The 14,182-nt window shown below is 62.4% G+C and overlaps 1 protein-coding gene across 1 annotated transcript in view; it reads right to left on the bottom strand.

Annotated features, from left to right (window-relative positions):
• RPTOR (regulatory associated protein of MTOR complex 1) overlaps positions 1 to 14,182 on the bottom strand; it is a 175,518-nt gene that overhangs the window by 33,140 nt on the left and 128,196 nt on the right. Inside the window, exons 11-14 of the mRNA XM_036267872.1 lie at positions 13,089 to 13,190; positions 9,866 to 9,949; positions 8,091 to 8,201; positions 1,560 to 1,634 (exon numbers count right to left, since the gene is read on the bottom strand). Of these exons, the coding sequence (XP_036123765.1) occupies positions 1,560 to 1,634; positions 8,091 to 8,201; positions 9,866 to 9,949; positions 13,089 to 13,190 (372 nt within the window). The remainder of the gene's footprint in view (positions 1 to 1,559; positions 1,635 to 8,090; positions 8,202 to 9,865; positions 9,950 to 13,088; positions 13,191 to 14,182) is intronic.

Below are 14,182 nucleotides of genomic sequence, written 5' to 3' on the forward strand. Positions count from 1 at the left end.
CAAGCCCAGCGAGGAGTGGCCCCCAGGACAGGTTCTGCCTTGGCTTCTCCCAGGCTCCTGGAGGGTTCAGTGACCAGTCTTCTGTTCACGTCTTGGCAAGTGGCTCTCGCCAGCGGGGAGCGTAAATGCACAGGCGGCTTCATCCTCTCAGGGGCCTTTCTTACAACTCTGCCCAACAGGGACGAGGAGGAGCAGTGAGCCTCGTCCTGCGTGACAAGCGGGGTCAGGGCACCACAGGCTCCTGGCTTTAAGCAGGGGTTCAGCTTCGAAGACGTCACCCGCCCAGGCCCCATGTCCTGTGTGGTCTCGGGTCCACAGGGGCAGGGAGGCAGGGTCACATGAGTCCCTGCTCACTTCCCACATGGCTCCTCTGACTTCCCTCTTTGGTTTCCGGCTTTCGGGCACCTCCTTTCTTTCCTTTCAGGTCTGGACACGTCCTCAGCACCTGAGTGCACCTGTGGACGGAGTGCGGCCCGTCCGCGCCAGCGTGGCGCACAATTTACTCCGTCATCCGCCCAGCATTCTTTTCTATCCATTCTGTTGGTTCTGTTACTGACTCACATAGAGTATAGACTTGCATGCCACACTTAAAACACACAAGCACTACCTACTTTTTACATAACAATTCTGTCCGTAATGCTTTCCGTTTTGCAAAGAATCATTTAGTTTAGAAAACCAACCAAAGCAGTGGTTCTCAACCTGTGGGTTTGCAACCCTTTTGGGGGTCAAATGACCCTTTCACAGGGTCTTTTGCTAAGAAGACATAACAGTAGCAAAATTACAGTTATGGAGTAGCAACAAAAATAATTTTATGGTTGGGGATCGCCACAACATGAGGAACTGTATTAATAGGTCGCCACATCAGGAAGGTTGAGAACCGCTGAACTAGAGAGTTAAACTGCCTACAAAAATCCCTATAATTATGTAACTAAAGCCACCTGAGACTGTGTAAGTGAGCTGTGTACTCAGTTAAATTCAGGATGTTCACTCTCTCTCTCCACCACGCTAGGAGCTAGAGCAGGGAACACAGACACTCATTACACTGATAGGGGCAACTAGATAATGCTATTCACAGCCTAAATGTTTTAACAATTGAATATAACAAAACACACTTAAAAATTAAACTTCCCTCCCTCCCTGATTCAGATTCGTAAGGCGCGTCGGCATCCTGCCCTGTCCTGGACCTTCCCGCGGCACGGGCACCGTCAGCCCACAGGTGTGCGAGCCATCCAGGGCCGGCTCAGTGACAGGGACTGCAGGAGAGCGGGTCACGCTGCGTCAGAGCTGTGCCAGGGAAAGCAGCCCAACCAGGGCCAAGGTTAACCGAACCCTCGCTTAGGGACAAATGCGGCAGCTACCGAGTTAGTGCGCTGCTGCAGAAAGAGCGCATGTGAGTGAGGCAGTGGCTGAGGCGGAACCGTGGCCCCCAGAGCGTGGCCCGCAGCCTGCCGTGGCCTCTGCCCGGGCGGCATGGTGAGGGCACCTCTCCAGAGCCTCAGTGGGCAGCGGCGAGCGGTGCGGGTATCGCCCGGCCCCAAGCAGAAGGGGCTGGTCCTTACTGGCATGTAGGGGTCTGCCAAGACCGAGAGGAAGTACTTGTGGCCGTTGTCCTTCACCAGGTCCGCTTGGCACGACTGGGGAGAGAAGACACGGAGAGACGTGAGTGAGCTGCCTGGGGCTCTCCGCTCCTCGTGGCGCCTGAACCCGCCCACACACAAAGGGCGGTTTACACCTCCATCACTTCTCCCAAGTCCAACTCTCATCTGAAAAGTGGCCAGGACGGCTGCTTGAGACCCTCTTCCCTGGACTGCGGGAAAGGGCGGGCCCCTCACGCGTTCTCTGCAAACGCCTCCGGGGTCCCTGAAGGGTGGGGTGCCTGCCACAGGGCCGGCTCCTCTGCAGGGCCACCTTCACGCCTATGCCCCCAACCTCCCTGCTCCCTCCGCCTGCCTTCCAGGCGGGGACACACCCGGCCCGCGAGAGCACCCCAGTCTGTGCAGATCCCCGGCCCGCGGCAGTCACCGGGTTCTGCTCGGTGGACTGGAAAGCACTGAAAACGATAACCAGTGTGACATGATGGCGGTGCAGCACCTGTCCAGATGCTGCCAGGATGAAGGGGACACACCTGCAGTGCAGGGTGCGCCGAGCTGCAAACCCAGGTTAGAAGTCACGTGTGTGCGGGTAGGAACCCTCTGTGTGGAGGGGCCGGTGCTCTGGGGCACGGGAGGTAGCCCGGGCCGAGGGGAGGAGGCTGGTGGGGGAAGGGAGCAGCGAGGAGCTGGGAGCCCTGCCGAGGGACCTGCGTGCTGGCAGGGTGGGGCTGGCCAGAGCCTGGACTTCACGAGGGCTGGTTGACACGGGGCACTTCAGCAAGTGCTGGCTCCTCCAGGGACGGACGGGTCCTGCCTGGGACACTCAGGGCCGAGGACAGCGGGGGAAGGTTTCAGGCGCAGTGCTGAGGAGGAGGTCTCTGCCCGCCCGGAGAGAGGACGGGGCGGCGTGCGAAGCCGAGGCCCGGCTTTCCCGTCCCGGGCTCTGGGTTTAGGGACCTGCTCGGTGAGTGGAGTCTCACCCTGACCTGAGGACACGTGGGAGCGCCTGGAACACCACCGTGACAGGCACTGTCCTTGGGAGGGTGGCCCGCGGTGTGGTCGCCACTCTAACTGGGCTTTGAGGGTCCGTGTCTGAAGGCACCGCTGGTGAGGGTCAGGGTGAGGCACCAGAGAGGGTGCACCGGCTCCCAGCCTGCCCGCTGCGGAGCGAGGCCAGTACTCAGGTGAGCAGGGAAGCCCAGGAGGCCTGCTGGCCCGGGCTGAAGGTCCTTCCTGCCTAGGACTCAGTCCAGAAGAGGAGAGCTCGGTCAGGCCCAGGAACAGCGGCTGGGCCCCAATTCTAAGAACAAAGGCACCTCTGTTTTCAATCCTGAGACTCGAGTCTAATCAAGGCCCACACATTCTCAGCGAAGGTCCTTAAACACGTCTAGTCAACGGGAAGCAGAGTCACCGATTCACACCCACGAGCAGCTCTGGATGGAGGACAGGGGTCTGGAGTCTGGCCCTCGCTGAGTCTGTGAAGAGCTGGGCAGGCCCCCCCGGGTGCAGCATCACCTCAGCAGGCGCCGTCTGCTGACCGGCTCGAACCTGCTGACTGCCCACCTGCCCTGTCCACACTGGGTAGGCAGTGGGGGCCCCGCAGCGCACTGCCAGCCAAGAGCACTGGGACGCCCCTCCCAGCCCAGGGACAGACAAGCAGGCCCCCTGACTACAAAGGCACAGGAATGCCACCCACACGCGACACGCTCCGCAGATGCAGGGGTGTTGGCCAAGCAGCCCCAGGGGCAAGGGCTCTGGCTGCCACGCACCCTCCAAGGGCCCTCCCTCGTTCCGTCAGTTCCTCTTCCCCAGATCAAGTTCCAGGTGGGAATATTCAGGCAAAGGATGCTGTGGGGAGACCCGCCTCCGTTCTCCTTCCCTCAGACTGTGGAGCCTGTTCTAGGGGGAGCAGCTCCACCAGCAGATGCCCGACTGCCGTCTGAGGAGGGCACCCCCGCCCCAGGGCCAGCGTCCTCCCACTGCTGATGAGGGCGGTGGGGTCATCCGCAGGGACTGTGGAGCCTGTTCTAGGGGGGAGCAGCTCCACCAGCAGACGCCCGACTGCCGTCTGAGGAGGGCACCCCCGCCCCAGGGCCAGCGCTCTCCACTGCTGATGAGGGCAGTGGGCTCATCCGCAGGGACTGTGGAGCCTGTTCTAGGGGGGAGCAGCTCCACCAGCAGACGCCCGACTGCCGTCTGAGGAGGGCACCCCCGCCCCAGGGCCAGCGTCCTCCCACTGCTGATGAGGGCGGTGGGCTCATCCACAGGGACTGTGCAGCCTGTTCTACGGGGAGCAGCTCCACCAGCAGACGCCCGACTGCCCTTTGAGGAGGGCACCCCCGCCCCAGGGCCAGCGCTCTCCCACTGATGAGGGCGGTGGGCTCATCCGCAGGGACTGTGCAGCCTGTTCTACGGGGAGCAGCTCCCCCAGCAGACGCCCGACTGCCGTCTGAGGAGGGCACCCCCGCCCCAGGGCCAGCGTTCTCCACTGCTGATGAGGGCGGTGGGCTCATCCGCAGGGACTGTGCAGCCTGTTCTACGGGGAGCAGCTCCCCCAGCAGACGCCCGACTGCCGTCTGAGGAGGGCACCCCCGCCCCAGGGCCAGCGCTCTCCCACTGCTGATGAGGGCGGTGGGCTCATCCGCAGGGACCGCCGGCACTGCGCGGCCATCCGGAAGCCGAGCCGGAACTGACGCAGAGCAGGGCCCACTCCAGCTCACAAGGGCCCGCTGTTCCTGCACGTCCGGCACGGCGCCTTCCTGAGTCCAGCGAGACACCTGGACGTGTGAGGGCCTCCACTTCCCTACGGACGGCCAGTCACGTTAGATACCCTGGCGCCGGACGCGGGCTGGCGGGAAACGCTGCGTCAGGGTTTGTGAATGTATCGCCAGGCTGCAGAAAGGTCCAGACGGAGCGGCTCCTTCTCCCGGGCCTCGCCCTCCACCGCCGCCCGGCCTGTCCGCGTCTCACTCTTCCTTGCCCACGTTGTTCGCGTTAGGTGAGCACACCTGGATGTGCGGGCTGGCTGCCGGCTCTCCACAGACCTGCGCTGCGGCCACCCCTGCTCCTCGCCCCGCAGTCCTACATGCGGTCGCGGGGCTCCTGTCCCCAGAGGCTGCTGCGAGGCCTGCCTGCGAGCGGGTCCGAGCTCTGTGGTCAGAGTGACGCTGCCAGGTCGGGAGGGGCACGTCTGGGGTCCGGACAGAGGCCCTGAGGTCACCGGGAACCTCGGCCAGCCGGCCGGCAGTGCCCTGAAAGCGGGTTTCCCTGGCGCCCCCTGCGGTGAAGAGCGGTGCGCGTGCGGTGCCCCCCACCCCCGGGCCACTGGCGTTCTTGGTCCCCAGGAGCTCCTGCTCCGCCCGGGCCAGTCTTTTCATGGGACAGGAGGTAACTGCACCCTCCCCCGCCAGGTTCTGCTCTGCTCTGAAACTTTGCTCCCGGTGTTTTCCCTCAGGCTTATCAAGAAGGGGCGGTTCCATCGCTCTGAGTTACCACAGGAACAGCCGGGTCTCCACTCTGCACAGACACCACCTCTCTCTCAGGTACTGTCCTGAAGCCAGACCCTATGGGCCTCAGGGCCCTCGACAGCCCCGCCTGCCTGGCCCCGCCCAGTGCCACGATGCTCCTCATTTCTGAGGCTCCAGGGTTGCCGTATCATCTGGTGGGAGGGGATCCTTGCATTCTTTCTGCTCAGCATGTTCCTTGTTATTTATTTTTGTTTTTCCATAGAATGTCTGGAATATGCTTTACTACTTTCAGATTTAAAAAAAAGCTTGCTGGTAAGTTTACTGGGATTGTGTGAAGTTTTGTTTTTTGTTTTTCACCCTCACCTGAGGACATTTTTGCATTTATCTTCAGACAGAGCGGGAGGGAGAGAGGGAGGAAGATAGAAACATCAATGTGAGAGAGACACATCGAGTGGCTGCCACCCACACAACCCCAACCAGGGCCGGGGACAAACTGCAACCAAGGTACGTGCCCTTAGCAGGAACCGAGCCTGGGACTCTCTGGTCTGCGGGCCAACGCTCTAACCACTGAGCACCACCGGCCAGGGTGGGATTGTGTGAAGTTTAAATAGACTCAGAGAACATGGACCATGCAGGGTGGCAAGTCCTGCTGTGCACATGACTGTGCTCGTCGGTCCGGACTGACTGTGTGTTTCAGGAAGCTGGTTTATCTCTTGACTTAGGGTTCTCCTGTAAACGGGGTACACTCATCTTCTTACTGGCTGTTCCCCTCGTTCTGCATTCTGGTGTATGTCTCCCGCCTCGGTGAGTCCTCACAGGCCATGCTCACCCGTGTCCGCTGGGTCTTCTAGGGCACAGCCTGCCATCAGACCCCAAGGGCTCACCGCTGCCCTCGGGTCCTGCTCCGTATAGCCGCGGTGACAGTGCCCCACAATTTGCTCCAGTCTCAGGGGGACTGTGTCCGCTCTTCCGGGTGCAGTGCAGTGCTGGCTTCAGGTGGGTGTGAGGATATTCCGAACGTCAGAAAAGCAGCTCCTGGCTTGTTTTGCTGAGTAGTTTCCATCCTTTCTGAGACCAGTGTCTTCTACTTACTAGTGTATCATCCTAATAGCTTCCCTAAGACTGAGCCAGCCTCGTGTCCCTGGAAGACACCCAGAGTCCTGGGTGGGAAGGGCTCCGAGCTGGTGCTTTCTGGACCCGTGATAAATGCAGCAATGACTCCAGGTTCTCACGTCCACACTGTGGTTCCCTTTCCACAGAGCTGCCAGAGCTGCGCGGCAGGTGGACGTGAGCCACACAGCTGAGCTCCTGGCTGACGGCCTGGCTCCTCACTGGCTGACGCTGCACCCGAAGGAGGGCGACGCGCCACCACCCACCAGCACCCGACCCATCTGCCCGGGTGGCTTAAGGGCCTTGCCGGCTTCTCCTTCAGCTTGTCACGACACTCATAACCACCTGGAGGCATTTCAAACAGCTGCCTCCCTCCTGCCAGACAGACAGACAGACACGCCAGCTGCAACTTGGCCTCCTCCCAGGCAGGGGGGTTTCCGAGGCAGAAACCAGGGCTGGCACAGGGGCTCCTGGCCCCCAAGCTCCCCAGGGCACCCCGAGTAAAGCCCACTCTGAGGCTTCAGGAAAGTGGCCCTCAGGTAACAGGGACGACAGCGGAGAGGACACCGTCCTCACGACAGCGCTCACCAGACCAGACATGCCATGCACACAGCTTGCCTGGCCCACAGCTGCTGGCTGACGCGGGACTCTGCAGACTAGTTCCCGAGCGCTGCGGTTCTGTTTCTGTGCCGTACAATGTACAGTTTGGAAATTACGCAGGCCCTCCATGCAGTTACGTGAATCTGCTAAAATGAGGAGCGGGAAGTCGAGGGAAGTCAGAGGACACCTGCGGAGGGCCTGCGAGGCCAGACGGGGTCTGCTCTGAAGGCTGGCCTGGCTGCGGCTCACAGCGGTGTCAGGCGGTGTGGACCTGGAGGACAGCCCTGCACAGCCCTCGTGCTCATCTCCCCCAGAGCGGACGAGGGCCCCATCTCCAGCTCTCAGGCCGTGGGCCTCACCACATGGTCTCCCGAGTGTTCCCATACCACACTCGCCAGGTCACCTGTCACCTGCACAGCCGCCCCTCTGCCTGCACAGGCTCAAAATCAAGAACATCTCCCCCATATCCACCGGGCCCTCCTTGCCCTCGGCCCCACCTCCCAGGCACCCTCAGACCCCCGGCGGCTCCCTATTCCCTCGGCTAACCTTATCATCTTGACCCCGAGGACAGACTTTTCATAAACCACAGCTTGGCTCTCGGTTCCTTTGTTCCGAAACCCTGAGTCCTTCCTCACAGCGGCTGGATGAATCTCCCTCTCCTCGACGGCCCCCACGTCTGCCTCCTGCCCTCGCTCCTGCTGTCCCCACGCCCCCCCTGCCCTTACACTCCCGCCCACACCCCTCCCCCGGGCGTCTCTCCTGGCACCTGCCTCCTGCGCTTCTGGCCTCACAGCACATGGTCGGCCCCCCTGGGCTGGGGCCCTGCCGCGGGCAGCGATGGTGACCTGTGTCACCTGCGGCCTCCGGCACAGCTCTAGGTCTTTGTGAGGGGCTAGCAGGCCTGAGGACGGGTGACAAGAGCTGTCGGCTGGGCAGTGTGGCTGAGAAGTGCCCATGAGAGCCATGGGGTCGAGCCCATAGGTGAGGCGGGGCCCGAGGACTGTCCTCTGGCCGGGCCAGGGAGACAGAGGAGCCTGACGGGGTCTGGGTGAGGCAGGGCTGAAAGAAGTGTGGCCAGGTTTACGGAGGGGCAGGCAGGGTGACAGGCCAGGAAGGGGACTGGCTTCTGGAAGACGGGACTGGAGGGCCACTGTGCCCGAAGAAAGGCCGGAGACAAGGCAGGACAGGAAGTGTCAGTCTGCGGCAGGGAGGAGCAGCCCCTGGGCAGCCCTGCCCACGCTCAGCAGCCATGCCCTTGGGGCCGGGCACACAGAGCACGCAGGCAGGGCCTCACGCCCACGGGAGGACGCAGACTACTCACGCTGTCCACGGCGAGAATCTTGGCCCAGATGAAGACGAGCAGGGGCCGCAGCTCCCGCGCCGAGCTCTGCAGCAGTTTGAGCACGTAGGGGAAGATGCCCACCGACAGGGCCTGAGGGGAGAGGACAGGTCAGCTCAGGGAGCAAGCAGCCCGGTGGGAGGGCAGTGCTGCTGGGGAGGCGGCCGAGACACTGGTGTCAGCAGACGGGCAGCGGGATGGGAACGACGGTGCCTCGCTCTCGGCGAGGGGCTCCCTCCAGGCTCCCTGGTCTGACTTCATCCCTAGAAGCTGTCAGGAGGCCCCAGTCCCGGGAACTCTGTCCTCGCCCTGGTGGCCTGGCTTGCTCCCAACAATAGCACGGAAGGCCCCTCACGGTGACCCTCGTGTGTGGGACTGTGCCTGGCTCCTCAGGACGTGTCCACTGAGCTCCCAGCCACGTGTGCACGCGAGACAGACCTGCAGACAGAGCCTGGTGCGGGGAGGCCGCTCTCCAGCTCCGGCTCCCACGGGCCTAGTTTCTGCACTGAACCCCCTTTGGGCGGGCGGGGGGCCTTTCTGCGAGGCTGGGCTGTCAGTCCCATCAGCCCCACACTGTCCCTCTCAGGTCTGTTGGAATTCCAGTGAAGTGCGCCCTCTAGCACAGGTGCAGGGCGTGGCGCTGGCCAATGGCAGGGCCTGAGTCCCTTGTGAAAAGCCGTGTCTAACTAGGGACAAACGTCCGTTCCTCTGGTTCATGCAGTCGGGCCCTCACCTACGGGCCACCCTGTGCCTGTCACAACGTCGGTTTTCAACTGGCACAGCTTAATCCCGTGAGGCCAGGTTTCGTTTGGCAAGCCAGCCGTGTCGGGAAATCTGAGGGGAAGGCATGCTTCCCTGCCGTCTTCCCCCTTCTCCATGAGGACTGCGCAGGCCTGGGAGGGCCCCACCCAGTGACAAGTCGCCCTCCCTAACTCCAGACTTTCTCCTCCTTCGGGGGACCCTCGGCCACAAGCCTTTGTTGACGTTATGTAAGGAGAAGAGTAAACAGCCCTAGAGGGAGAGCAGCCGCCCCAGCCGCAGCCGCCCCCCAGGCTCCTCCTGCCCACGCGCCCCGCCCCCAGCTCTGAGCACAGCTCTGCCGTGTAATCCACCTGCAAACAGTCAGTGTTCGTCTCTGCAGACAAGGTTTCCCTTGTAAAAACAAGTCCACATACTGTTACCACCTAAAAAGGGATCAGCTATTCTTTCGGAGCGAGAACGTTCACGTGAACGTCTGATTGCTCTATGCTAATTCCCAGACTTCACTTCCCACCCATTTGCAAACCGGACCAGCTAAGTGGCTGATCAACAGTCTCCCGAATCCCCTCCACCCTAGACTTCCTCTCCACAGCCCTCTTCCTTCTGAACAGAACCAACGGCTCCTGGGCTCCACCTCTGCCCGCTTCCTGTTTGCAGCAGCCGCTCTGCTCCCCTCAGAGTGACGAGGGAAGAGTTCCGGCATCGTGCCCAAGGCCGGAGCAAAGAGTAGACTGGGGCTTCCCGGCGGCTCCGGAGGAAACGTGCGGTGTGGCTGGGGCAGCGCCGAGCTGCTCCCTGCAGAGCCACTTGCTGGCAGCACCTTCTGCCCACAAAGGTGACACCCAGGGAAAGCAGATGGGACAAGAGGGCAAAATCGAACCCGACACTGTGGCAGCGGACGTCCTCCCAGGGCCTCACGGCCACCGGCCATCCCCACGGCCACCCACGGCCACACGGCCGTGTCGCTTCTCAGACTGAGACACGGAGGAAACACGCACCAGGCTCACGGCCCAGGGGCCCAGGTCCAAGAACCTCCCCAGCAAGTCCAGGGCTCGCAGCCGGTGCACCTGGCTCAGCAGCACCTGAGGGGAGAAGAAGGTGTCACTGGCGGTGTCTCTGGTGCTGTGCAGGCGCAAAGCAGGCCACTCGGGGTCTCCTTGGCACCCTGCACGCATCACCGACGGCAGGCCCCTCCCCTGCAGCCCTGCATGGGCAGAGCGCGCCGCAGAAAGTGCTGGCCCCGTGGTAGCTGCGTGCAGGGATGTTCACTGGTGACTGCTCGCTGCGCACAACCGCTTCTCCCGCGGCTGCTACGCGGCTGCGTCTCTCACCCCATCTGAGGGACGTGCTGCGGGTCTCGCTGCACCAGCGGACCAAGGGCCACGCCAGCCCCTCAGCAGCCCCTGCCTCAGGGATGGACAGGTGAGTCACTGCCACCTCCCTGCTGCAGAAACTGCAGCACAACGGGACGTGGGCACCGTCTCTTCCCCAGGACAGACACGGGAAGCGAACTACAGGTCAGAGCAGCCCCCATGAAGGCGAACAGGGAGGGTCACACAGGGGCAGACAGAGGAGGAGGGGGAGGGCCCTGAGAAGGCCTCTCCGAGGAGCAGCAGGGGGCTACCCCAGGGAGGAGTCGAGAGCTAGAGAGCTGGTGTCTTGGGCTATGCCAGGCAGCCAGGGTCAGGGAACAGAGGATAAAGGGGAGGAGGAGAAGGAAGAAAGAGGGGGAGGTGGAGAGGAGGGGGCAGGAGAAGAGGGGGGAGGGGAGGAGCTCTGGACAGACCCCTGGATCAGGCCCACTTCCACCCTCTGAGCGCGCAGGTCTGAGTGGAAGGTTGTTGAGAGGCGGAGAGGCTCTGATGACGCAGGTGGCATGGGGCTGCACAGCAGGCCAAGGGAGCAGTGTGGGCCGAGTCCAGCTGTCCCCCTGACTCTCACTCCCCAACGGTGGCCTCTGAGGGTGACCTCCACCAGCGAGCCTCATCAGGCCTGCTCTCCCCGCTCCCCAGCACGGGGCGCAGGAAGTGCTCACGGCGCCATCCCGCACGGTCACGGCGTCTCTGTCCTCAGCAGTGTTCTGAGCAGCTGCGTTTGCTTTGAGAGAAAACCAAGTTGCCCGAAGTCCCCGTTTCTCAGTGACCAGCTGCTGGGCCTCCTGTTTACTGGTTTGTGAAAGTGGACAACTGTCAAAAATCAGACATTGGACACGTCCAGGCTTGACTCCGACTTTGGGTTTTTGTTCTATGAACCACCACTAGGAATGAAGCTCTGTTTCTGAAGGTAAACAGGGCGGCTCGGGGCTCGTGCGTGTTCTCCGTGGGCACCGCCAGCAGAAGGCTCAGTTACGGATGCGGACAGGAAAGGCTCGAGTCGCAAGCACCACGGTGCCGGGCGGTCCCCCGCTGCTGCCCATGTCGGAGGAGCGCCTTTAGGTTGGCGGCGCCCATCGGCAGCCCTGGCGACAGAGGGCCTTGGCGACGCAGGGGCATCCTCACCAAAGGGTCCTGGGAAATGCCAAAGGTGTTCTTTTAAAACACGACACTGTCCTGATTCCTTCTGCTGATTCAGTTTGAAAAAGTTGAAGCCCAACATGAGTTACTTTTACAGTAAGGACTGACTTCTGTGTGTACATATACCCGAGAAAACACTGTAGACGCCCTGACCTGTGGAAGCACAGAGGCACACGCTGGGAGCGGAGTGGGCCACAGGCCCACCCTGGAGACGCACGCCCGTCGGCTCAGGGGCCACGGCATCCACACGCACTCACCTCGCGGGCTGCTCACGGGCAGGCTCACCTGCAGGCCAGCACCCGGGCCAACGAGGCCAGGTGCGGGGACGGCCCCCACTTGGTCGCCACCCCTGGACAGCCGTCCTGTGCTTTCAGAGCAAAAGCTGTTTGTAAATAAAATGCTGCAAGGGAAGCCGAGGTTTTCCTCACATGAGGCCACACCGACCTGCAAGGCGACACTGTCCTAGAAAATCCCGTCGCCCCTCTTTGCTACACGGACCCGCCTGGGCGCCTGCATGAGGCAGGATCTGCTGTCCTGGAAGGTCACGCAGGAAAAGCCCCTCTTTTCTCTTGTGGTCACCCTCCCCTAATCCAGCAGCAGAGTTGGTTTTATCAGGTTTTCTCTTGCCCCGAGGGAGTGCAGATTGTAAATGGAACATTAAAAACCCATCGATAGGAAGCCATTTACAGCAGGATCTTGGCCAGACCTAAAGAACGGGCTCCACGCGCCCAGCACTGCGCCTGCTCCGGAGAACGCCGGCCCCGCGGCCCCGCGGCCCCGCGGCCCCGCTGGGAGGTCAATGCAAGGGCCACAGGCTCCAACCTGTGCCACCGCCGTCTCTGAGTCTGTCCGGCTTCACTCACACCTGGCCACCTTGCTGCACTCATCCAAGGGGAAAACCTTGCCTTCTGCAAAGTGGTCTGTTTTCTTTGTTTTGCTATTATTGCTTCTTTTGGATTTGTTTTAAAAATCTGTGTGTTCACAGCTCAACTTGAAAACTCAGGACAGCACTATGCAGACCCAGAAGCACGTAAAAGGAACAGAGGCCATGTCTGCGTTCTCGTCACGCTCAGAGGAAGCAGCCAGCACAGAAGCCGCACAGGACAGCTGGGCGACGTCAGGGCCTGGGCTGCTCTGCGGCGTGTGGAGAGGCTGCCCCACAACCCTGCCCTGACTCAAGTTCAGCTGCATCCCCGGCACATGGGCCGGAACCAGGGAAACTCGGTTCTGCTGCACGTGGTCTTCAGAGCCCGTGGGCCGAGCAGCGGAGGGGGGGCGGCCACGTCCCCAGTGACAGAGCAGCTGGCCGGTGAGGTGGCTGTGCGTCTCTCCCGACGCAGCGAGCACCTGAGGAAGGAAGCGGCCGCGTCCTTGGTGGGAGGACGAGAGATTCGTGCTCCTGTTTCTCAGAGGCCGACCTGGGCTCGCACCCCAGGCCCCGAGCGGTGAGGAGAGACGGGCAGATGACTACAACCCCTACCAGTTTCCTGGAGGAGCAGCAACCTCACCAGGAAAGCCCCGCAGGGACACACGCACACTGAGCTCCGGTGCCGGCTGGCACACCACGTGACTGACTTCCCCAGCTGGCGGGCGGGGGCAGGGCACAGCAGTGAGAGGGCTGGCCACACCCCGCTCACACGCCCCTGGACAAACACCCCAGGAGACTGCGGGGTTCCCAGCCTCCTCCAGCCAGAGCTGGGGCACTCACCTGTAAGACGATGGGGAGCTGCTCAGGGGGGCTCCTGTTCTCCACGCCCATCGTCAGCCACACCTGGAAGGCGGTCAGCTGCTCAGCAAAGAACGGGCTGTGCTGTAGGACAGGCAGAGGGACCTCGGTCAGGGACCCGCCCTCCCTTGTCCCACGCTCCCACCTTCCACGCAGTCCCCACTCTACAGGGCCTGGCAGGAGCAGAGCAGGTGGTGAGACGTGGTTGGACCTTGGTGTGCTGTGTGCAGGCTGGGTGTGGGCATGGCCCACTCGGCTCAGCCTGAGCCCCGGGAAGGGGGTGACAGGTTGGGGGGAAGTGTGTCGGGGAGGGGAGGGAAGGGGAGGGGAGGGGAGGCATTCGCCGTGGCCAAGGCGAGTGTGAGACGCTGACAGGACACTGAGTGAAGACATGAGGCGGGCGGTGGGCCACATGGGCCCACACCTGAGGAGGGAGGTTGGGCAAGAAGACAGCAGCGGGGCCTGCAGCACCCCCAGGGGTAGAGGCCACGGAGGGGAGGTGGAACCAGCATGGCCAAGACCGGCAGAGGAGAGCAGGAGGCACAGGAGGGCGGTGTTCAAGGGGGAATGGTGGCAGAGTCCAAGACTCAGACCCAGAACTGCCTGCCCGGCGGAGCCACACGGAGGCCCCAGGACCACCGAGGACTGTCCTGGGCTAGAGGGGCTCAAGTGGGAGACGATGCAGAGAGGCAGGTGCACAGGTCTTTGGAGGAAACTGGCCGCAGAGGAGGAGAGGACGCAGTTGGCCTGCAGGGGAAGGGGCGGAGTGGGAACTCGAGTGCAGAGATGTTGGATGGCCCTTATCTGTACGCTGGGGAGAGGGCCTGGGTGAGGACACTGCCCGTGCAGGACGAAGGCTGTGGTGCCGCCCTGGCTGTGGGTCTGGCGGACAGACGCAGAAGAGGGTACCAGGGCTCGCCATGCTCCTGGTCCCAGTGAGGTGGGGATGGCGTCAGGAAGGTGCTGGGCGGGAGCAGTGGAACCGAGATGGAACAGCAGGAACGAGGGCAGGGCGGCCGTCAGGCCGACAGGCCGCGCAGCAGGTCACAGCGTTTCCTGGTCCAGCCCAGGAGCGG

Source organism: Molossus molossus, unplaced genomic scaffold (genome assembly GCF_014108415.1).
Source record: "Molossus molossus isolate mMolMol1 unplaced genomic scaffold, mMolMol1.p scaffold_m16_p_19, whole genome shotgun sequence".
NCBI lineage: Eukaryota > Metazoa > Chordata > Mammalia > Chiroptera > Molossidae > Molossus > Molossus molossus.